Source organism: Mobula hypostoma, chromosome 14 (genome assembly GCF_963921235.1).
Source record: "Mobula hypostoma chromosome 14, sMobHyp1.1, whole genome shotgun sequence".
NCBI classification, from domain to species: domain Eukaryota; kingdom Metazoa; phylum Chordata; class Chondrichthyes; order Myliobatiformes; family Myliobatidae; genus Mobula; species Mobula hypostoma.
This window is the reverse complement of record NC_086110.1, coordinates 56791927-56817520: the sequence shown is the minus strand read 5'-3', so window position 1 is coordinate 56817520 and position 25594 is coordinate 56791927. Positions and strand designations below refer to the sequence as shown.

The window sequence follows — 25594 nt, the reverse complement described above, 5'->3', positions numbered from 1 at the left end:
ACTACGGTCCCTCCTGAACAACTTTGGGAAGTGGAAGGAAACCAATGCATCTGGAGTATAGTGCAAAAGTCTTGGGCACGTACGTATAGCTAGTGTGCTAAATACTTTTGCACAGTACTACATTTGTCAACGTGAAGTAGAGAGAGAGTTTATAAATCTGGCAGGAATATAGGGTGGTGAGGGCGGAGCACCACAGGAGGGATGTGGGACGGGTGGCAGAGGAGTGCCAGAGGCACGGGTGCAGACATACCCAGCCCTGAGACACCAGGCAAGGCCATTTGATTCCAAACAACTGGTTTATTAAACATTATAGAATGTCTCTCTAATGCTTTTCACCCCCTCCCCTCTTTCCAACCATAATACCCCTGTCCCTTCCCCCTTCCCACTCTCAGTCCACAATAGAGACCCATAGGAGAATCTTGCTTAGCGGCATATATATGTTACGAATTTATTTTTTGAATGGCAGCAGTACAGTGTAGCACATAAATTACCACAGTACTATGCAAAGTCCTAGCACCCTCGCTATAGATATGTGCCCAAGACTTTTGTACGGAACTGTAGTGGAACTCAAGTGGTCATAAGGAAAACGTGCAAACTTCACAACAGCAGCACCCAAGGTCGGAACTGAACACAATTCACTGGTGCTGTGGGGCTGTGGCTCCTCTACCTGCACCACTGCGTCATTTTGTCAATCTTTTCTCAAACAATGCTACATGACCTGACAGAGATCCATTTAAAATCCCTGTTGTATGAGGGAGCTGTGAAGGCAGCACAGCAAACCTGTACCAGACAGTCAGTTTGGTTTATGTTTTTGAGTGTTTGGTAGGATTTTAATCCACAGCTTTCAGATATAAGCTTTCCAATGACTGGATCATCTTAGCAACTGGAAGAAATAGATTACAATAAATATTTAGAAAATAAATGGCTTCCAACTTTGTTTTGTATAAATTCTCTCATAAGTCTGCCTTTCAAACATCAAGCAGGCTCCCATGTGAAACAGCAAATAAATTATCAGATAAATTTATTTTATTTTTTATTGAGATATAGCAGGGAATAGACCCCTCCAACCCTTCAAGCAGCAGTGCCCAGCAACCCCTGATTCAACCTAACCTAATCACAGGACAATATACAATGACCAGTTAGCCTATCAACCTCCACATCTTTGGAATGTGGGAGGAAGCCAGAGCACCCAGAGAAACCCACGCAGTCACAGGGAGAACGCACAAATTCCTTACAAGCAGCAGTGGGATTTGAACCCCAATCTCCTGTACTGTAAAGCATTGTGCTACCCACTATTCTACCGGTCATGTTTACCTTTCCGGGTGATATTAGGTCTACCAATATGAGACAACAGTAAAAACCCATAATGCAGATCAGGCAGCATCTATGGAAAGGAATAAAGAGTCAACTTTCCGGGCTGAGACCCATTAGGACTCCTGATCAGGACACATTCATCTGGAATATGAAACAATACCTATTTTGCAGGAAATAAAAGAAGTAGCAGATACCCAAGTTAAAACCAGAGTGATTTAGTTCCGGATTCCCTGGAGGTATTAGCATTCTCTTGTTGTGTATTGTGTGCATTAACCTTTGAGAAAAGAGGCCAAGGAACCTACGATGATAATTGGTATAGAAGTTTGCCTGTCCATTGATGTTTAAGTTATGTGTGTTGAATTAAAAATCTCTACCAGATATGAAAATGTCATTTCCTGATCTAGAAAACCGAGAACCAGCCATTCACTTTCAGCTGGATATTAACTGATTAAAAAATTGGCACCTGATGACAAGAATTGAGAACTGGCAAGTAAGCATTTTATTGCATGGCTCTATATTCAGCCAGCTGAATAACCTGGCTACAACCCAAGGTACACATGGGCAAGTGTTTTCATTGTAGGGTTGGATGTCAGATGTAGAGCATTGTAATGACTTGGAAATCAGTTTTACCTAAACCAGAGAACTAACATTAGCAAGGTGTCTGCAGAATACTCAATGGACGCAGCCTAGAAGATTAGCTCACCTTTGGAGTTTCGGGATTTCATGGCTCTGGAGGCGGGTGTTCTCGAGGTCAGCGTCTCTGCACAAATTGGTGAGTCATGGGAGATGGAAGATCTCTGGCTATGTGCCCAGAGCTCGGAAAAAGCGGCACAATGGACTTTTAACATTGTAAATCAGAAGTTGTTTGTTATGGCTCCCCTCTAACTGTGAAACAGAGACACCTATTTTTCCCTTGTTAGGGAGAGTGAGAGCCTGTAGTACGTCAAATTACTGGGTGAAAGAGTAGCCTTTGGGATACTGCAAGTCTGTGTCTTTACTGATGGCTAGCTGCACGCTCGAGTGCTCGGTGGGGGGCGCCGATGCCTTTTTGCTGGTGGGGGAGGGGTGATCTTTGCTTTGCTGCTGCTTACGTGTGGGACGGGGGGAGCTGGGGCGGCCTTGGGGTTCTAACATTTAACTGTCATTCATTCTTTGGGGCACTCCTCTGTTTACGTGGACTGTTGCAAAGTAAAAAGAATTTCAGGATGTATACATTTCCCTGACATTAAATGTACCTTTGAAAGATTTAAAACTATTTTTTAGTTGATAATACTACAAAGAAGATGGATTTGAATTAACTAGATCAAACAGGTATTTACTGTACATTCAAGTTTACTGACAAAGACACCAAGATATGCACAAAGCCTGGATAACAGACAGAGGCTTAGGTACACACCTGCACTACGTTAAGACCAGGATTCAAGCTGAACACAATCAGAAGTATGAAAGAACATTTGATCTGAAATATCAACTATTTGCTTCTCATCACAGATAATGACTGCCTGAACTTCTGAGAAATCCCAGCAATTTTAATTTTATTTCACATTTCCAGTATCTGCAATATTTCACTTACTGTTGTATTCACGACCAGTTCTCCACCAGCAAATCCCACCTTAGAGAAGTTTTCCTCCCTTCAATGAAAGAACTCTGAACCAAAGCATTCAGACCATTTTTTAGAGCATTATATGTTAATTGGGTCACCATGCTAAGGACAGGATGTGGTAGAAATAGAGAGAGTGCAGAAGAGCTTTACAGAGATGTTGCCTGGAATAAAGGGCTTGATTTATAAAAGGGCATTGGGTAGACTGGGTTTATTATAATAAAACATAGGAAAATGAGGGATGACCTTAGTGGTTTCTAAACATATGAGGGGGATAAACAGGAAGAATCATTTTATGTTGGGAAATAGAGTCTGCAACTAAAAGGCAAAGTTTTAAGGTGAGGGAGAAAAATTTTAAAGTAGAACTGAGGGTATTCAGAGGGTAGCGGTTATCTAAACGAGCCATCAGAGGAGAGGGTAGAGGCAAATACTTATATGTTGTTTAAAAGGCACTTGGACAGGTACTTAGATAGGAAAGACCTTGAAAGATATAGGCCCTAATGCAGGCAAATGTGACTAATGTAGATAGGCATCAGGGCTGACATAGACAAAGTTGGCCCTTGCAGATCCTCACAAATGCTACCTGACCTACTGAGAACTTGCAGCAATTTCTTTTCTTTAGTCCCTTATCAGTAATATTCCTACTAATCATATTGGATTAGAATAATTATATTTACTTATTTTGAGATATTGCATTGAACGGGCTCTTCCAGCCCAACAATCCACTCTGCCCAGCAACCCACACATTTGATCCTAGTCTAATTACAGGACAATTTACAATGGCCAATTGATTTACAATCCAGTTATGTTTGGAATGTGGGAGGAAACCAGGGCACCTGGAGGAGACCCCCATGCTCACAGGAAGGGTGTGCACAAGCTTGTTCCAGAGGATGCCGGAATTCAACTCCGAACTCTGTGCATCACGCTGACCACTACACTAATGTGAAGCACAATTAGAATTGTCAATTTACTACTATTTACTTGTTCTGAATTTATAAGGCATCAATTATTTTTCTCAATGTAATGTTAGAAGACTACCTCTCAATAAGATTCTACTCAAAGTGGAACCACCTCTGCAGTGTATCAGCAATGTTATCTGATTAGCTTTTGTTTGTCAAACAGTTACAGTGGAGTGGATTGCCAAGTATAATTAATAATCAATTATAATTAAGACCTTTAAAAATACGATGCGTGAACAAATTACACTAATGAACATATAAAAAAACGAACTCAAAAAGGTTTGTTGGATTGGGGACAGCCGCCTTCTTGATTAAGTATACAGAATTATGAGGAACAGAGATAGAACATAGAATAGTACAGCACAGGACAGCCCCTTCACCCCACAATGTTGTGCTGACCCTCAAACCCTGCCTCCCTTATAACCCCCCACCTTAAATTCCTCCATATACCTGTCTAGTAGTCTCTTAAACTTCACTAGTGTATCTGCCTCCACCACTGACTCAGGCAGTGCATTCCATGCACCAACCACTCTCTGAGTGAAAAACCTTCCTCTAATATCCCCCTTGAACTTCCCACCCCTTACCTTAAAGCCATGTCCTCTTGTATTGAGCAGTGGTGCCATGGGGAAGAGGCACTGGCTATCCACTCTATCTATTCCTCTTATTATCTTGTACACCTCTATAATGTCTCCTCTCATCCTCCTTCTCTCCACAGAGTAAAGCCCTAGCTCCCTTAATCTCTGATCATAATGCATACTCTCTAAACCAGGCAGCATCCTGGTAAATCTCCTCTGGACCCTTTCCAATGCTTCCACATCCTTCCTATCGTGAGGCGACCAGAACTGGACACAGTACTCCAAGTGTGGCCTAACTTGAGTTCTATAGAGCTGCATCATTACATCGCAACTCTTAAACGCCATTGCTCAACTTATGAAAGCTAACACCCCATAAGCTATTTAACAACCCTATCCACCTGTGAGGCAACTTTCAGGGATCTGTGGACATGTACCCCCAGATCCCTCTGCTCCTCCACACTACCAAGTATCCTGCCATTTACTTTGTACTCTGCCTTGGAGTTTGTCCTTTCAAAGTGTACCACCTCACACTTCTCCGGGTTGAACTCCATCTGCCACTTCTCAGCCCACTTCTGCATCCTATCAATGTCTCTCTTTAATCTTTGACAATCCTTTACACTATCTACAACACCACCAACCTTTGTGTCATCTGCAAAATTGCCAACCCACCCTTCTACCCCAACATACAGGTCGTTAATAAAAATCACGAAAAGTAGATATCACAGAACAGATCCTTGTGGGACACCACTAGTCACAATCCTCCAGTCTGAATGTACTCCCTCCACCACGACCCTCTGCCTTCTGCAGGCAAGCCAATTCTGAATCCACCTGGCCAAACTTCCCTGGATCCCATGCCTTCTGACTTTCTGAATAAGCCTACCGTGTGGAACCTTGTCAAATGCCTTACTAAAATCCATATAGATCACATCCACTGCACTACCCTCATCTATATGCCTGGTCATCTCCTCAAAGAACTCTATCAGGCTTGTTAGATATGATCTGCCCTTCACAAAGCCATGCTGACTGTCCCTGATCAGACTATAATTCTCTAAATGCCCAGAGACCCTATCTCTAAGATTCTTTTCCAACAGCTTTCCCACCACAGACGTAAGGCTCACTGGTCTATAATTACCCGGACTATCCCTACTACCTTTTTTCAACAAGGGGACAACATTCCCCTCCCTCCAATCCTCCGGTACCATTCCTGTGGACAACGAAGACATAAAGATCCTAGCCAGAGGCTCAGCAATCTCTTCCCTTACCTCGTGGAACAGCCTGGGGAATATTCCATGAGGCCCCAGGGACTTGTTCGTTCTAATGTATTTTAGCAACTCCAACACCTCCTCTCCCTTAATATCAACATGCTCCAGAACATCTACCTCACTCATATTGTCGTCACCATCATCAAATTCCCTCTCATTGGTGAATACCAAAGAGAAGTATTCATTGAGGACCTTGCTCACTTCCACAGCCTCCAGGCACATCTTCCCAGCTTTATCTCTAATCGGTCCTACCTTCACTCCTGTCATCCTTTTTTTCTTCACATAATTGAAGAATGCCTTGGGGTTTTCCTTTACCCTACTCGCCAAGGCCATCTCATGCCCCCTTCTTGCTCTTCTCAGCCCCTTCTTAAGCTCCTTTCTTGCAACAGACCCATCTGATCCCTGCTTCCTAAACCTTATGTATGCTGCCTTCTTCCACCTGCAAAAGCATCATCCCAATTCACACCCGCAAGTTCTAGCCTTATAGCCTCATAGTTTGCCCTTCCCCAATTAAAAATTTTCCTGTCCTCTTTGATTCTATCTTTTTCCATGATAATGCTAAAGGCCAGGGAGCGGTGGTCACTGTCCCCCAGATGCTCACCCACTGAGGGATCTGTGGACTGACCCAGTTCGTTACCTAGTACTAGATCTAGTATGGCATTCCCCCTAGTTGGCCTGTCCACATACTGTGATAGGAATACATCCTGGACACACTTGACAAACTCTGCCCCATCTAGACCCTTAGAACTAATCAGGTGCCAATCAATATTCGGGAAGTTAAAGTCACCCATGATCACAACCCTGTTATTTTTGCACCTTTCCAAAATCTGCCTCCCAATCTGCTCCTCTGTATCTCTGCTGCTACCAGGGGGCCTATAGAATACCCCCAATAGAGTAACTGCTCCATTCCTTTTCCTGACTTCCACCCATACTGACTCAAAAGAGGATCCTGCTACATTACCCACCCTTTCTGTAGCTGTAATAGTATCCCTGACCAGTAATGCCACCCCTCCTCCCCTTTTACTGCCCTCTCTATCCCTTTTAAAGCACTGAAATCCAGGAATATTGAGAATCCATTCCTGCCCTGGTGCCAACCAAGTCTCTGTAATGGCCACTACATCATAATTCCATGTAAGTATCCAAGCTCTCAGTTCATCACCTTTGTTCCTGATGCTTCTTGCATTGTGGTACACACATTTCAGCCCTTCTACCTTACTGTCTTTACACCGTTTATTCTGCTTCTCTTTCCTCAAAGCCTCTCTGTATGTTAGATCCGGCTTTACTCCATGCACTTCCTCACTGCTCAATCGCTCTGGGTCCCATCCCCCTTGCAAATTAGTTTAAACCCTCCTGAACCATGCTAGCAAACCTACCTGCAAGGATATTGCTCCCCCTCTGGCTCAGGTGCAACCCATCCAATCTGTACAGGTCCCACCTTCCCCAGAAGAGATCCCAATGATCCAAAAATCTAAAACCCTGCTCCCTGCACCAACTCCTCAACCACGCATTCAACTGCCATCTCCTCCAATTCTTACCATCACTGTCACGTAGCACTGGCAGCAATCCTGAGAACGTCACCCTTGAGGTCCTGTTCTTCAGCCTTCTGCCTAGTTCTCGAAACTCACACTTCAGGACCTCATCCCTCTTCCTGCCCATGTCGTTGGTCCCAACATGTATCATGACTTCTGGTTGCTTTCCCTCTCGTACCAGGATGTCGTGCACCCAGTCAGAGACATCCCGGACCCTCGCACCCAGGAGGCAACAAACCATGCGGGCGTCCTTCTCACGTCCAAAAAATCTCCTGTCTGCTCCCCTGACTATAGAGTATCCAATGCCGACAGCTCTTCTCTTCTCCGTCCCACCCTTCTGCACCACCGAGTCAGACTCAGTGCTGGAGGCCCTGCCACCGTGGCTCACACCTGGTCGGTCATACCCGCAAACAGTATCCAGGACGGTAAATTTATTATTCAGGGGAATGGCTACAGGGGTGTTCTGCACTACCTGTCTGCTCACCTTCACTTTCCCCCCTCTGACTGCCACCCAACGACCTGCTTCCGACAGCCTAGGTGTGACTACCTCCCTGTAGCTCTCATCTATGACTGCCTCATTCTCCCTTATGAGTCCAAGGTCACTCAGCTGCTGCTCCAGATTCCTTTCATGGTCTTCCAGATCGCCCAGCCGTATGCACTTCCGGCAGATGTGACTCTGCGGGAGAGGGGCGTTCCCCCAAGACTGCCACATCTCACATGAGAGGCACATCACCATCTCAGGAGGCATTGTAAAGACTAACTGCGAGCGAGCTTGTCCTCCGCCTCTTCTCGTCGAAGCCTCTTGAGTCAAAGCCTCAAAGCTCCACTCCTTCACTGGCCCACTCACTCACTGGCCGCTTTCCACAGACGGTGATAAAAGATGGTGATAAATAAGAAATAAACTCTTTCTCCTTCACAGGCAAGCCAATAACTGTTGACAATATGATTAAGGGCATTTTTTCACCCAGTGGGTGCTTAAAATCTGGAACACACAGCCTGTAGGTGTGGTGGAGTCAAGCAGTCACACAACTATGTACTTAGATGAACACCTGAAACACAGGTGAGACTCCATTAGAGTGAATCTATTCAAAGCTATATTCAAGTCAAGAATAAATTTTACCTACACATAGTCCAAGAATGAACACAAAGCTGCTGATTACAGATTTCAATTGCCATATTGAGACTTTGAATAAATTATTTAATTCAAATTATTAGGAAATTCTGATCTTTTAAATGGAGATAAATTTAATAGATTACAAAATTTTTCACTGACTCTTTATTTCCCCCATCATACTGCGATAGACCCACTCAGTATCTTTCCCACCTGTTCAAAGCTTTTCAATCCCAGTTCGGTGCTGAGCTGCCCTGCAGCAGATGAATCCTCAGTGTCCTCCCCAAGCGCACTGGACCTGACGGCCAATTGCTGCTCAGTTCCCAACAGCCTCAGCTCAGCCAATTGATCGTGAATGGCTTTTTCAATCTCTGGAGCCAGTTTGGTGTTTTCGAACAACTCAACACACCTGGAGAACAGTGAAGGGCAGTTCACGTTCCAGAAAACAAAGCTGATTATAACTCTTTGCTCAGACGTTTAATTAGTGTCAGATTTTTTAAAATAAAAAAAAATCATTATGCAGAATAATTCATAATCTCGAAGGCACAAATTTTCTGAAGACTGGTCACCTGCTTTTCATCTCAATTGGTATCACCTTGCGTAGATTGGTCACCTTTCTCTTCACCATTTACACCTCGGACTTCAACTACTGCACAGAGTCTTGTCATCTTCAGAAGTTTTCAGATGACTCTGCCATAGTTGGATGCATCAGCAAGGGAGATGAGGCTGAGTACAGGGCTACGGTAGGAAACTTTGTCACATGGTGTGAGCAGAATTATCTGCAGCTTAATGTGAAAAAGACTAAGGAGCTGGTGGTAGACCTGAGGAGAGCTAAGGTACCGGTGACCCGTTTCCATCCAGGGGTCAGTGTGGACATGGTGGAGGATTACAAATAACTGGGGATACGAATTGACAATAAACAGAACTGGTCAAAGAACACTGAGGCTGTCTACAGGAAGGGTCAGAGCCGTCTCTATTTCCTGAGGAGACTGAGGTCCATCGTCTGCTGGACGATGCTGAGGATGTTCTATGAGTCTGTGGTGGCCAGTGCTATCATGTTTGCTGTTGTGTGCTGGGACAGCAGGCTGAGGGTGGCAGACACCAACAGAATCAACAAACTTATTCGTAAGGCCAGTGATGTTGTGGGGATGGAACTGGACTCTCTCACGGTGGTGTCTGAAAAGAGGATGCTGTCTAAGTTGCATGCCATCTTGGTCAATGTCTCCCATCCACTACATAATGTACTGGGTGGGCACAGGAGTACATTCAGGCAGAGACTCATTCCACTGAGGTGCAACACTGAGCGTCATTGGAAGTCATTCCTGCCTGTGGCCATCAAACTTTACAACTCCTCCCTTGGAGGGTCAGACATCCTGAGCCAATAGGCTGGTCCTGGATTTATTTCATAATTTACTGGCATAATTTAGATATTACTATTTAACTATTTATGGTTATAACACTATTTATTATTTATGGTGCAACTGTAATGAAAACCACTTTCCCCTGGGATCAATAAAGTATGACTATGACTATGACTAAATCCCTGCTGCCTGTGCCTGTGTCCTTTTTCACATTTCTTACTTACCCATCATGTTTTTGATTTGGCCTTTAGTCTCCATTCTGAAATTCTCATGTTTGTTTTAACTTCCTTTGTAACTTCTGATCCTATGAACCTTATCCTCCTACTCATTGTTTGACCTTAAAGGTGTTTCGGTGTTTAAAAGTTAATTGTCCTTCCAATAATTGTGGGCACAGCAGTGTATAGAATGTTTTGACTCATTAAAACATTAGAAATATAGTGATGTTAAAAAATGTTGCCTTCCAAAGGACTTCTTCTATGATCATTTTTACCTTTCACACAGTTCACAAAGGTTTCCACTTCTGTGAGTGCTATTGAAACAGAAAAAAAAAGTGCAGTTAAAAATCAGAAAGTGATTGGAGTGGCACTTATCAAGAATGCTAATACACTACCTGAATTTTACTTCAATATCAGTTCTGAAGAGAAACTTGAAAGAGCTTTAAAAATCTAAGATTTAATTATTTAACAACTTTTATTTTAATTGAGGAAGGACGTACCTGGTTTCATCACTGATTTCTGACACAGCTTGCTGGAGACTGCTGTTCATTTTCATCTGGTGCTCTAGAGCTGCTGTCGTGACACAGAAACCCCTAGGTACAATAAACTGGCAGACAAAAAAAAACCATATTTCTTTACTTCGAACAGTCAACATGGATTCGTACGTGGAAGGTCATGTCTGACAAATCTTATTGAATTTTTTGAAGAGGTTACTAGGAAAGTTGACGAGGGTAAAGTGGTGAATGTTATCTATATGGACTTCAGTAAGGCCTTTGACAAGGTCCCACATGGAAGGTTGGTTAGGAAGGTTCAATTGTTAGGTATTAATATTGAAGTAGTAAAATGGATTCAGCAGTGGCTGGATGGGAGACGCCAGAGAGTGGTGGTGGATAACTGTTTGTCAGGTTGGAGGCCGGTGAATAGTGGTGTGCCTCAGGGAGCTGTACTGGGTCCAATGTTATTTGTCATATACATTAATGATCTGGATGATGGAGTGGTAAATTGGATGAGTAAGTATGCAGATGATACTAAGATAGGTGGAGTTGTGGATAATGAAGTAGGCTTTCAAAGCTTGCAGAGAGATTTGGGCCAGTTAGAAGAGTGGTCTGAAAGATGGCAGATGGAGTTTAATGCTGATAAATGTGAGGTGCTACATTTTGGTAGGACTAATCAAAATAGGACATACATGGTAAATGCTAGGATGTTGAAGAATGCAGTCGAACAGAGGGATCTAGGAATAATGGTGCATAGTTCCCTGAAGGTGGAATCTCATGTGCATAGGGTGGTGAAGAAAGCTTTTGGTATGCTGGCCTTTAAATCAGAGCATTGAGTATAGGAGTTGGGATGTAATGTTGAAATTGTACAAGGCATTGGTGAGGCCAAATTTGGAGTATTGTGTACAGTTTTGGTCACCGAATTATGGGAAAGATGTCAACAAATTAGAGAGAGTACAGAGAAGATTTACTAGAATGTTACCTGGGTTTCATCACCTAAGTTACAGAGAAAGGTTGAACAAGTTGGGTCTTTATTCTTTGGAGCGTAGAAGGTTGAGCGGGGACTTGATAGAGGTATTTAAAATTATGAGGGGGATAAATAGAGTTAATGTGGATAGGCTTTTTCCATTGACAGTGGAGGAGATTCAAACAAGAGGACATGAGTTGAGAGTTAAAGGGCAAAAGTTTAGGGCTAACATGAGGGGGAACTTCTTTACCCAGAGAGTGGTAGCTGTGTGGAACAAGCTTCCAGCAGAAGTGGTTGACGCAGGTCTGATGTTGTCGTTTAAAGTTAAATTGGACAGCTATATGGACAGGAAAGGAATGGAGGGTTATGGGCTGAGTGCAGGTCGGTGGGACTAGGTGAGAGTAAGAGTTCGGCACGGACTAGAAGGGCCGAGATGGCCTGTTTCTGTGCTGTAATTGTTATATGGTTATATGGAGTGAACTGGCTTTATCTATCACTTTTATGCAATGTTAGAATTAACTAATATTTTCAAATAAATAATTTGGAACCATCCACTCAAGGATACTGGAATACATCTATTCTTGTATCAAAAGAAAGAGAACATTTCAAGCTCATCTCATTTCAGTGGAACTGCCGTTAACTTATATTAATGGGTAATTAAAGTAGGCAATTAACTTAACAGAGTAACACACAATGTGCAGGTAGACCTCAGCAAGTCAGGCAGCATCTATGGAGATGAATGAAGAATCGACCTTTTGAACCAAGATGGTCTCAGCCCAAAACGTCAACTCTTTATTGCTTTCTATAGATGTTGCCTGACCTACTGAGTTCCCACCGCATTTTGTATACGTTACTCTGGATTTCTAACATCTGCAGAAACATCCTCTGGGCTTCCCCCCTCCCCCTTTCTTTCTCCTTGGGCTTCCCGTCCCATGATCCTCTCGTATCCCTTTTGCCTATCACCTGTCCAGCTCTTGGCTCCATCCCTCCCCCTCCTGTCTTCTCCTATCATTTTGGATCTCCCCCTCCCGCTCTCACTTTCAAATCTCTTACTAGCTCTTCTTTCAGTTCGTCCTGACGAAGGGTCTCGGCCCGAAACGTCGGCTGTACCTCTTCCTAGAGATGCTGCCTGGCCTGCTGCGTTCACCAGCAATTTTTATGTGTGTTGCTTGAAATTCCAGCATCTGTAGATTTCCTCGTATCTGCAGAATCTCTTGTGTTTGTAATTAACTTGCCCCCTGATGTGATGGAGGAGGAAACTCACACAGCGACAGAATTTTAAAAAGTGCAAATTTCCTATCCTGAACCCAATATCGAAGCTCATAGTCAAACCCTAGCCCCTGATGCTGTGAAACAACATCATAAATTGCTGCGTTGCTGTGTCATTTTCACTAAACACTACAAATGCCTAAAATATACAACTACCCTCTGAATGAGAGTAAATATGAAAGGCATTAGGACAACTTTAGTTAAATCTCAGTGTTTTCTCTTTCTTACCTTTTTTAAAAGAGGGTTGTGACAGAAAAGTGATACAGAAAGTAAGTTCTATGCTATGGGGGGGGGCGGGAGAGTTACATTTGAAGAACCAATACCAGTTTTAGTGTCCAACATGAAGGGAAAGCCATAACTGCTATCAGGACAACGTTTTCAGGCTACCACTCAGGTAACTAGTTTACTCCATATTGGGACAAGTATGGCCAGCAGCAAGACATTGAGTTGGAGCATTAGCCATCTGGAGTGGAGCAAAGCAGCAGGACAAAGGTAGGTATGTGTAGAGAGGCAATGTATTTAAAAATCAAAATCTGTGCTATTTGAAGATTTTCACCTACCCACTAGCTTTCAATTTCCAGAATGGGAGGCTCTCCAATCTGGTGAAAATCAAGATTTCTCCTACAGATTACTGAAAATTCATTCTTGCATAAAACTGTCCCTTTGCTACCCATTACATAGGACAAATTTAAGCCCTGAAAGTTGTACTAGAATGGAGAAGATAGAACAGTACAGCATAGTACAGGCTTTTTCATCCCACTTGAGTGCCAACTTTTTAACCTACTCTTAAGACCAAACTAACCCTTCCCTCCTACATAGCCCTCCATTTATCTATGACTCATGTACCCACAACTGTCTCTATGCTGAACATCATGAACTTTTGCCCAACAGAGGACAAACAGGTATTGGTGCCAACCTCCGTGCCTCTAGTTAGAAAGCATATTGTACCAAGGAAGGACCATGCTGTACAGAGGAAGCATAAAAGTGGCAAAAGCAGTGTTCCAACTACAACATTTTTGCAAAATGTGACTTGGTTTTCAGCTGGAAGAGAGTTCAAGGAGCTTGAGGAAAGTTGCAAGCATTTGGCTTTTGAAAGTATTAAGAACCGGAATCTACTGTGGGTGCATTAAGGTCATTGCATGAACTCCAGGTGGGAGACAAAAAGCTGCTTGTAAAAGTAGATGCAAAAAACTAAAGCCCAGCTTGATGAATGGAAGGCCAAAAAGAAAGGAGTCAATGGAGTTAAGAAAAAAAGAACTCGTCAGATGATGTTGTGGATGAGGAAACCAAGAGGAGAGATCAGGTCGTAAAGGAAGCATGATAAGGATTAATGAGAAAATGCTCCAGTGAACTAAATGCATCTTCCTAACATCAAGGTGCACAAACTTGAAGAAGAAAAAGGAAGGGCGGGGGGAAGCGAAGGTGAGCAGACAGGTAGTGCAGAGCACCCCTGTAGCCATTCCCCTGAATAATAAGTTTACTGTCCTGGATACTGTTGACGGGGACAACCGACCAGGTGTGAGCCACGGTGGCAGGGCCGCCGACACTGAGTCTGACCCAGTGGTGCAGAAGGGTGGTATGGAGAAGAGAAGAGCTGTCGTCATTGGAGACTCTATAGTCAAGGGAGCAGACAGAAGATTTTGTGGACGTGAGAAGGACACCCGCATGGTTTGTTGCCTCCCGGGTGCCAGGGTCCGGGATGTCTCTGACCGGGTGCACGACATCCTGGCACGAGAGGGAAAGCAACCAGAAGTCATAATACATGTTGGGACCAACGACATAGGCAGGAAGAGGGATGAGGTCCTGAAGTGTGAGTTTCGGGAACTAGGCAGAAGGCAGAAGAACAGGACCTCAAGGGTGGCGTTCTCAGGATTGCTGCCAGTGCTACGTGACAGTGATGGCAAGAATTGGAGGAGATGGCATGTGAATGCATGGCTCAGGAGTTGGTGCAGGGAGCAGGGTTTTAGATTTTTGGATCATTGGGATCTCTTCTGGGGAAGGTGGGACCTGTACAGATTGGATGGGTTGCACCAGCGAGCACTGTGAGGGTCATGTTTTTTGACTTCTCCAGTGCGTTCAACACCATCCGCCCTGCTCTGCTGGGGGAGAAGCTGACAGTGATGCAGGTGGATGCTCCCCTGGTGTCATGGATTCTTGATTACCTGACTGGCAGACCACAGTACGTGTGCTTGCAACACTGTGCGTCCGACAGAGTGATCAGCAGCACTGGGGCTCCACAGGGGACTGCCTTGTCTCCCTTTCTCTTCACAATTTACACCTCGGACTTCAACTACTGCACAGAGTCTTTTCAACTTCAGAAGTTTTCAGATGACTCTGCCATAATTGGATGCATCAGCAAGGGAGATGAGGCTGAGTACAGGGCTACTGTAGGAAACTTTGTCACATGGTGTGAGCAGAATTATCTGCAGCTTAATGTGAAAAAGACTAAGGAGCTGGTGGTAGACCTGAGGAGAGCTAAGGCACCGGTGACCGCTGTTTTCATCCAGGGGGTCAGTGTGGACATGGTGGAGGATTACAAATACCTGGGGATACGTATTGACAATAAACTGGACTGATCAAAGAACACTAAGGCTGTCTACAAGAAGGGTCAGAGCCGTCTCTATTTCCTGAGGAGACTGAGGTCCTTTAACATCTGCTGGACGATGCTGAGGATGTTCTACGAGTCTGTGGTGGCCAGTGCTATCATGTTTGCTGTTGTGTGCTGGGGCAGCAGGCTGAGGGTGGCAGACACCAACAGAATCAACAAACTCATTCGTAAGGCCAGTGATGTTGTGGGGATGGAACTGGACTCTCTTACGGTGGTGTCTGAAAAGAGGATGCTGTCTAAGTTGCATGCCATCTTGGTCAATGTCTCCCATCCACTACATAATGTACTGGGTGGGCACAGGAGTACATTCAGCCAGAGACTCATTCCTCCAAGATGCAACACAGAGCATCATAGGAAGTCATTCCTGCCTGTGGCCATCAAACTTTACAACTCCTCCCTTGGAGGGTCAGACACCCTGAACCAATAGGTTGGTCCTGGACTTATTTCATAATTTACTGGCATAAGTTACATACTACTATTTAAGTATTTATGGTTCTATTACTATTTCTATTACTATTCATTATTTATGGTGCAACTGTAACGAAAACCAATTTCCCCCTGGGATCAATAAAGTATGACTATGACTATGACTATGACCTGAACTCAAGGGGGAGCAATATCCTTGCAGGTAGGTTTGCTAGCATGGTTCGGGAGGGTTTAAACTAATTTGCAAGGGTGATGAGACCCAGAGCGATAGAGCAGTGAAAGAAGTGCATGGAATAAAGCCAGATCTAACATATAGAGAGGCTTTCAGGAAAGAGAAGCAGAATAAACGATGTAAAGACAATAAGGTAGAAGGGCTGAAATGTGTGTACCTCAGTGCAACTAGCATCAGGAACAAAGCTTGGATACATACATGGAATTATGATGTAGTGGACGTTACAGAGACTTGGCTGGCACCAGGGCAGGAATGGATTCTCAATATTCCTGGATTTCAGTGCTTTAAAAGGGATAGAGACGGCGGAAAAAGGGGAGGAGGGGTGGCATTACTGGTCAGGGATACTATTACAGCTACAGAAAGGGTGGGTAATGTAGCAGGATCCTCTTTTGAGTCAGTATGGGTGGAAGTCAGGAACAGGAAGGGAGCAGTTACTCTATTGGGGGTATTCTATAGGCCCCCTGGTAGCAGCAGAGATACAGAGGAGCAGACTGGGAGGCAGATTTTGGAAAGGTGCAAAAATAACAGTGTTGTTATCATGGGTGACTTTAACTTCCCTAATATTGATTGGCACCTGATTAGTTCCAAGGGTTTAGATGGGACAGAGTTTGTTAAGTGTGTCCACAACGGATTCCTGTAACAGTATGTGGACAGGCCGACTAGGGGGAATGCCACACTAGATCTAGTACTAGGTAATGAACCGGGTCAGGTCACAGATCTCTCAGTGGGTCAGCATCTGGGGGACAGTGACCACCGCTCCCTGGCCTTTAGCCTTATCATGGAAAAGGATAGAATCAGAGAGGACAGGAAAATTTCTGATTGGGGAAGGGCAAATTATGAGGCTATAAGGCTAGAAGTTGCAGGTGTGAATTGGGATGATGTTTTTGCAGAGAAATGTACTATGGACATGTGGTCGATGTTTAGAGATCTCTTGCAGAGTGTTAGGGATAAATTTGTCCCGGTGAGGAAGATAAAGAATGGTAGGGTGAAGGAACCATGGGTGACAAGTGCGGTGGAAAATCAAGTCAGGTGGAAGAAGGCAGCACAAATGAGGTTTAAGAAGCAGGGATCAGATGGGTCTATTGCAAGAAAGGAGCTTAAGAAGGGGCTGAGAAGAGCAAGAAGGGGGCATGAGAAGGCCTTGGCGAGTTGGGTAAAGGAAAACCCCAAGGCATTCTTCAATTATGAGAAAAAGGATGACAGGAGTGAAGGTAGGATCGATTAGAGATAAAGGTGGGAAGATGAGCCTGGAGGCTGTGGAAGTGAGCGAGGTCCTCAATGAATACTTCGCTTCGGTATTCACCAATGAGAGGAAACTTGATGATGGTGAGGACAATATGACTGAGATTGATGTTCTGGAGCATGTTGATATTAAGGGAGAGGAGGTGTTGGAATTGTTAAAATACATTAAGACGAATAAGGCCTCGGGGCCTGACGGAATATTCCCCAGGCTGCTCCACAACACGAGGAAAGAGATTGCTGAGCCTCTGGCTAGGATCTTTATGTCCTCGTTGTCCACGGGAATGGTACCGGAAGATTGGACGGAAGCGAATGTTGTCCCCTTGTTGAAAAAAGGTAGTAGGGATAGTCCGGGTAATTATAGACCAGTGAGCCTTACGTCTGTGGTGGGAAAGCTGTTGGAAAAGATTCTTAGAGATAGGATCTATGGGCACTTAGAGAATCATGGTCTGACCAGGGACAGTCAGCATGGCTTTGTGAAGGGCAGATCATGTCTAACAAGCATGATAGAATTCTTTGAGGAGGTGACCAGGCATATAGATAAGGGTAGTGCAGTGGATGTGATCTATATGGATTTTAGTAAGGCATTTGACAAGGTTCCACACGGTAGGCTTATTCAGAAAGTCAGAGGGCATGGGATCCAGGGAAGTTTGGCCAGGTGAATTCAGAATTGGCTTGCCTGCAGAAGGCAGAGGGTCGTGGTGGAGGGAGTACATTCAGATTGGAGGATTGTGACTAGTGGTGTCCCACAAGGATCTGTTCTGGGACCTCTACTTTTCGTGATTTTTAACGATCTGGATGTCGAGGTAGAAGGGTGGGTTGGCAAGTTTGCAGACAACACAAAGGTTGGTGGTGTTGTAGATACTGTAGAGGATTGTGGCAGATTGCAGAGAGACATTGATAGGATGCAGAAGTGGGCTGAGAAGTGGCAGATGGAGTTCAACCTGGAGAAGTGTGAGGTGGTACACTTTGGAAGGTCAAACTCCAAGGCAGAGTACAAAGTAAATGACAGGATACTTGGTAGTGTGGAGGAGCAGAGGGATCTGGGGGTACATGTCCACAGATCCCTGAAAGTTGCCTCACAGGTGAATAGGGTAGTTAAGAAAGCTTATGGGTGTTAGCTTTCATAAGTCGAGGGATTGAGTTTAAGGGTTGTGATGTAATGATGCAGCTCTATAGAACTCTGGTTAGGCCACACTTGGAGTACTGTGTCCAGTTCTGGTCGCCTCACTACAGGAAGGATGTGGAAGCATTGGAAAGGGTACAGAGGAGATTTACCAGGATGCTGCTTGGTTTGGAGACCATGCATTATGATCAGAGATTAAGGGAGCTAGGGCTTTACTCTTTGGAGAGAAGGAGGATGAGAGGAGACATGTTAGAGGTGTACAAGATAATAAGAGGAATAGATAGAGTGGATAGCCAGCGCCTCTTCCCCAGGGCACCACTGCTCAATACAAGAGGATATGGCTTTAAGGTAAGGGGTGGGAAGTTCAAGAGGGATATTAGACAAAGGTTTTTTACTCAGAGAGTGGTTGGTGCATGGAATGCACTGCCTGAGTCAGTGGTGGAGGCAGATACACTAGTGAAGTTTAAGAGACTACTAGACAGGTATATGGAGGAATTTAAGGTGGGGGCTTATATGGGAGGCAGGGTTTGAGGGTCGGCACAACATTGTGGGCCGAAGGGCCTCTACTGTGCTGTACTATTCTATGTTCTATGTAAGAAGAAAGGTGACCAGAACTGTCAAGACCACATCCTGCAGTCTCACCGAGTCAACTCCTATAACCACCACGAAGGAGGCCCCAGAACCTGAGATTGCTGTCACAGCCACATGTCTCACCTACAAAGCAGAGTGATTCTCATGTCTGGAAAGGCCTGAATGGTTCAAATTAAACTTACTGTTCTGTGGATGACTGTTGATAGTAGTCATGTTTTATAGTATACTGTGTATATAGTTGAGATGCATTCTTTGTTAAGTTTACAGCTAAGCAAGGTGGAGTGTTGTGTATTTAATATTTAAGGAATATTTGAGTAATCTTGTATTTATATATGTGATTAAGCATCCTTACTCATTTAAATAATTAAGAGTTATGCAAAAATACATTAATTGCATATGTTGTCACATGATATGGGCATGCCTCACTTAAAGTAAACTCAACGTTGACCTGCATTTTGGACTCCTGTGTCTTCCTTTGAATTAGCTAAATATTTTAAAGTTACAAAACCTATTACCCTGTCTTCACACCTGAACATTGTTTATTTACCTACCAGCGAGACCTCCTGGCAATATTGTAATTGTATCATACTGTTTTGCTGTTTTACTCACCTGCAATCCAAAGCACTTCTGCATTTCCGTCAGCTGCGCCAGCTGGGCTCCTTTACCACCCACTATCGCAGTGCATTGGCACGCCTCACTGGAGAATGACTGTACCAGCCTGGAGCATGCTGGCACCACAGGTTCCTGGAACCTTTTGGTTGACACTGAGTCTTGGGCCTGCCGCCCACTTTCACTTCTAATAAGGGAACAAACATAATTACCTCAGCTTCAAATATTACTGAGTAATGATATTGATTACCTCTTCACAGGAGACCTACCTGTAATGAAATTCAGCTAGGCCCCAACCACGAATAGTTAAATTCAAGCGATAGTTGGCCACACACTCATAGATTCGACTTTCCCACTTTAGTCCTCCACAGAGTAGCGGACGGGCACTCTTATCAATGGACATTTGTAGGTTAAATAGTTGGCTGTCTGTCATATGAAAAAAAATGAATTAAGGAAAATAGGCATGCCTTAAAATCTAATGAGAATCCATTAGTTAGTGATTACAATATGAAGCAAATTCCATATAATCCATAATATGTTATCTTTATCACTATAATGGTTCAATCAGCCTAAAACCAAAATGGAAGTGATTTTCAGATCAAGATGTATCACTGATTCATTAAAGTATGTTTGTACTCTGTAATCTTCCAGTGAAATAATGGATGTTCTGTTTAATTGTCTCCCTTGTGATTAAGACAACTATATTCTTGGGCAACAAATTAGCTATATTAGCTTAGAATAGCTAGGATTATATACAGTTAATAGAGATGGCAGATATATGCCTGTACATCTGCTCTGCTAACCAAATTCTGAGAGTGATCATAGGAAATAAGACACTTCCTATTCTTTTCCATTAGAAATAGAATTAACCTACATCACTTTAAAGTGAATCAATGACAGTTCAGTATACATGGCCCCATTTTAACGTGAATTCTGTAGTGGATAGATAGTTTTTTTCTCACCTGCTGTAAAACTGAATCTGTACAGGTCACCAATGTCCCCATCATCAGCTACGTCTGCCAAAGAGATATCCGACCAATCAATCCCTGCTATCCTTCCATCTGGAAACGTCACAAAGCCGATTTTCAGACTGGAAGAAGATAGATTTTTTTTTTAATAGACACAGTTTAAACCCCTACCACAGATTTCCAATGTGTAAAGCATTACATAAATAAATTTTACTGATTTCTGCTTTAGTTAAAAAGGAAACAAACTGTAGAGGAAGACTATTTATACACAATAATGCAATTCTAATAACACTGAACGCCAAATTTTTTTTTGGAAGTGTTGCTTCCTCAGAATTTTTTTGGCTTCAGTAGACCACTTGAAGCTGAACATAAACATAATTTCAGACGACTTTCATCATGTAGGAATTTGAAGAAACAAAACATGAACTTTTATTGAATATAATGTGCTTATTTGCATAATGATGCTGATGCTTTGCAATCGTTTAACTAAGCTAAAAATGCTTTGTTAATTAGCTTCATTTATACTTTGCCTGAGGTTCCTCACTTAAGTGTTTAACAATGATCAGCCAGCATTGATAGATTCCAATTGTCCTGACACCATTTCTCCATGACCACATGTCCTGGTGAAACCTTTCACCGTACTTGTCACTGACAGCCCAAAGATTTACAGGGAAGAAGTCCAAATGGAAATGCAGGAAAATCAATCTTTAATGACATGTTGCACTTCATGGTTTTGAATGCATGAAGCATGCTGTCAACCAGCTGCATGTAGTTTGGTGCTCTGTATTTGACAAGAAAATTTTCAACAAATTCCTTGAATGTCTTCTAAGCAATTTTCTCCATTTGACGAGCAGTTCTTTGAATTGCCTGTCATGGATGACCTGCTTGACTTGTGGACTGACAAAAATGCCTTCCTTGATCTTGCATCGGACATTCTGACTTGAAAATGGTGTTTTATAGTGAAATTACATGGCAATTTTTATGATCAGCACCCCAAAATCCACAAGATATACCCAAAAGTATTCAGGAAGCAAAATCTTTGTTACCCAGTGTAATCTTTATTAAGACATGCAAATTCAGCCTATACTCATTGTAGCAAAGTATTCCAATGGATCATATCAACTTGCAGTCCAAAGAGTTTTTATTTGTTGCAACAAATAAAAATAGCGAGAGGATTCGAGTACAGGAGCAGGGAGGTACTACTGCAGTTGTACAAGGCCTTGGTGAGACCACACCTGGAGTATTGTGTGCAGTTTTGGTCCCCTAATCTGAGGAAAGACATCTTTGCCATAGAGGGAGTACAAAGAAGGTTCACCAGATTGATTCCTGGGATGGCAGGACTTTCATATGAAGAAAGACTGGATGAACTGGGCTTGTACTCGTTGGAATTTAGAAGATTGAGGGGGGATCTGATTGAAACGTATAAAATCCTAAAGGGATTGGACAGGCTAGATGCAGGAAGATTGTTCCCGATGTTGGGGAAGTCCAGGACGAGGGGTCACAGTTTGAGGATAGAGGGGAAGCCTTTTAGGACCGAGATTAGGAAAAACTTCTTCACACAGAGAGTGGTGAATCTGTGGAATTCTCTGCCACAGGAAACAGTTGAGGCCAGTTCATTGGCTATATTTAAGAGGGAGTTAGATGTGGCCCTTGTGGCTACGGGGGTCAGGGGGTATGGAGGGAAGGCTGGGGCGGGGTTCTGAGTTGGATGATCAGCCATGATCATAATAAATGGCGGTGCAGGTTCGAAGGGCCGAATGGCTTACTCCTGCACCTATTTTCTATGTTTCTAAATTCCGTAATCCATCCATGCTTCAGGACTGGATAAATAGTTTTTTAATATAAGGGATTAAAATGGGAATAGTTGAAATGTCTAGTTGGGTTTATTCAGTCATGGGAACAATCTTTCAGTACAGACTTGAACTGTCAAAATAGCACCCACTATATACTTCACATTTTCCCCTGTTTATTCATTTTATCCAATAATATTGGGCTTGCTTTTCATTCACAATTAGCTAACCATTTACTGGATTAGATAGTGGGACCATCAGACAAGTCACCATTGTTTCTGGAGTAAACCTGACGTTGGCATATGCGCTATTAACTCGCGAGCTACTGTCTAAGCAGGCTTGGACAAGCTTCATTGAAGTAGTGGCTTGCTGAGAAACACATCATGAAAACATGAGATGCAATTATTATTATCAATGCATGTTGGTTTCTTGACAGCCTTTGTGTGTACTTTTTCATTGATAGTATTATATTTCTTAGTTCTACTGTGAATGCCTGCAAAAACTGAATTTCAGCATAGTAAATGGTGAAATACATGCACTTTGATAATGAATTTACTTTGGACATCATGAGGATTGATTACAATTGTCTATAGCCTGGCACAAGAGGGGGTGACTGTTTGTGAGACAGATAGGGGATCCTTGCGAGAACCCTCAGCCCTTGATCTTGCCCAACAGGTCTGAGATTGTTGCTCTCTGCGTGGATGAGACTGGGGGCCGCAGGAATGATGAGTAACCAAACTGGGGCACTATCGTTCAAGAGGGGTGGAGAGAGAAGAGATAGGTAGTTGTAATCGAGGATAGTACAGTAAGGGGTCTAGAGGCCTCAAATGTTGGAAACAAAATTGCCGGACGAAGTATTAACAACCTCAGATATGCAGACGATACTACTCTAAAGGCTGAACATGAGCAGGATCTAAGGAAGCTTCTAAGCAAAGTGAAAGAAAAGAAGTGCAAAACCTGGCTTGTTGCTCAATATTAAGAAAACCAAGATTATGTTGACCAGCCCCATTAACTCCGTGGTAATAAATGGAAAGGAAGTGGAAGCAGTGACGGATTTTGTCTTTCTCGGTTTCAAGGATTTCTACAGATGATAACTGCAGCCACAAAATTAAACAGCGTTTACTTCAGGGGAGGCAACAATGGCAAATTTAGATAAAATACTGAAGAGCAGAGACATAACATTGTCTACGAAGAGCCATACAGTGAAGTCTATGATATTTCTATTTGTGATGTACGGCGGTGAGAGCTGGACTGTTACTAAGGCTGAACACAAAAGAATCAATGCCTTTGAACTTGGAAGCTGGAGGAAAGTGTTAAGAGTTCGTTGGACAGCAAGAAGATCCAACAAGTCAATACTTGAAGAAATACAGCCAGACTGCTCACTAGGAGGCTTGATTATCAGACAGAAGCTCAAATATTTTGGCTAGATCATGAGAAGACAGGTTTCCTTGGAGAAGACCCTCACGTTCGGTAAAACAGAAGGTAAAAGAAGGAGAGGACGACAGAGGCTACGATGTATAGGTAACATTACCCAAACAATGCATATTATGTTGGGGATCTTAGGGAGGCAGTTTCCAACAAGAAGGCTTGGTGTGCAGGAGTTCATGAGGTCACGAAGAGTCAGACTCGACTTAATAATGGAACAACAACAAACAGTAAGGGGAATAGGCACAATTCACTCTCACAGGACCTCTAGGGTAGTAATGTCAGGATTGCTGCCTGTGCCACGTACTAGTGAGTGCAAGAATAGCATGATCACGTGTATTAATGTGTGGCTAAGAGACTGGTGTAGGGGGTAGGGCTTCAGAGTCCTGGATCATTGGAGCCTCTTCTGGGGAAGGTACGACCTGTACAAAAAGGATGAGTCACACCTGAACCCAAAGGGGTCCAATATCCTAGCGGGCACATTTAATAGAGCTGTTCAGGAGGGTTTAAACTAATTTGGTATGGGGATGGGCACCAGAGTGATAGGGTTGAGGAAGGGGAAAACGGAAATAAATCAAAGATAGGGTACAACAGAGATTATAGAAAGAACATGCAGGAGATGAGGCTTAATTACAGCCAGTGGCATGAGTTACAGGGCAATAGAGGAGTGGTGCAGTTAAAACAGAAAGCAACAACTACTGGACTGAAAGTGTTCTATTTGAATGCACACAGCATGAGGAATAAAATGATTGATCTTGAAATTCAGCTACAGATTGGCAAGTATGACATTTTGGCCATCTCTGAAACTTAGCTGAAGGATGATTGCATTGGGAGCTGAACGTCCAAGGATATATGGTGTATCGGAAAGATAGGTTAGTATGCAGAGGGGATGGTGTGGCTCTGTTTATAAGAAATAATATTAAATCATTGGAAAGGGATGACATAGGATTGGAAGGTGTGGAGTCTCTGTGGGTTGAGTTAAGAAATGGCAAGGGTAAAAGGACCCTAATAGCAGTTGTATATAGGCCTCCAAACAGCAGCCGGGATGCAGATTACAAATTACAGCAAGAGATAGAAAAGGCATGTCAGAAAGACAATGTCATGATATTCGTTGGGGATTTTAACATGAAAGTGGATAAAAAAACTAGATCAGTACTGGACCTCAAAGAGAGAGAATTGTAGAATGTCTAAGGTATGGCTTTTTAGAACAGCTTGTTGTTGAGCCCACTAGGGGATCGACTATGCTGAATTGGATGCTGTGCAGTGATCTGGAGGTGATAAGAGGGCTTTAGGTTAAGGAACCCTTAGGGAACAGTGATCACAATATGATCGAGTTCACATTGAAATTTGAGAGGGAAAAATTAAAATCCAATGTGTCGGTATTTCAGTGGAATAAAGGAAATTACAATAGCATGAGAGGGGAACTGGCCGAGGTTGACTGGAAAGGGACAATTTCAGGAAGGACAGCAGAGCAGCAATGGCTGGAGTTTTTGCAAAAAATGAGGGAGGTGCAAGACAGATATATTCCGAATAAGAAGAAATTTTCAAAGGAAAGAAGGACACTACCGTTGGCTGACAAGTGAAGTCACAGCCAAAGTAAAAGCTTAATCCAATTTGGTTCACCCCCAGACAGCAACTGAAATCTTCTAAACTGGTTCTCAATACAACTCTGACAAGAAAGTGCCAACTTACTTTGTGGTGGTTACGGGAACTGACACTGCTATTAAGTTCACTGATAATCCGTTCTGCAAAAGATAAACATATTGTAGATGACAGATGTGTTATCTGAGCAAGAATAAATGTTCTCCACCTTTTGGGTGTCACCCAGCCAGTAAATGGATGCTCAACCTATTATATCAACCGTCACCGTCAACACTAATTTATGCTTCAGAATAAAGTTCCAAGTCCCCACTGTTTCTCAAGG

The 25594-nt window shown here is 43.3% G+C and overlaps 1 protein-coding gene across 6 annotated transcripts in view; it reads right to left on the bottom strand.

The window, feature by feature from the left end:
- LOC134356311 (uncharacterized phosphotransferase YvkC-like) overlaps positions 1-25594 on the bottom strand; it is a 233257-nt gene that overhangs the window by 134416 nt on the left and 73247 nt on the right. For all 6 annotated transcript variants that reach the window (XM_063067179.1, XM_063067180.1, XM_063067181.1 and 3 more), the window contains 7 exons: positions 25363-25415; positions 20450-20577; positions 19757-19913; positions 19488-19674; positions 10427-10533; positions 10202-10240; positions 8564-8759 (listed from right to left, as the gene is read on the bottom strand). In XM_063067179.1, the coding sequence (XP_062923249.1) occupies positions 8564-8759; positions 10202-10240; positions 10427-10533; positions 19488-19674; positions 19757-19913; positions 20450-20577; positions 25363-25415 (867 nt within the window). The remainder of the gene's footprint in view (positions 1-8563; positions 8760-10201; positions 10241-10426; positions 10534-19487; positions 19675-19756; positions 19914-20449; positions 20578-25362; positions 25416-25594) is intronic.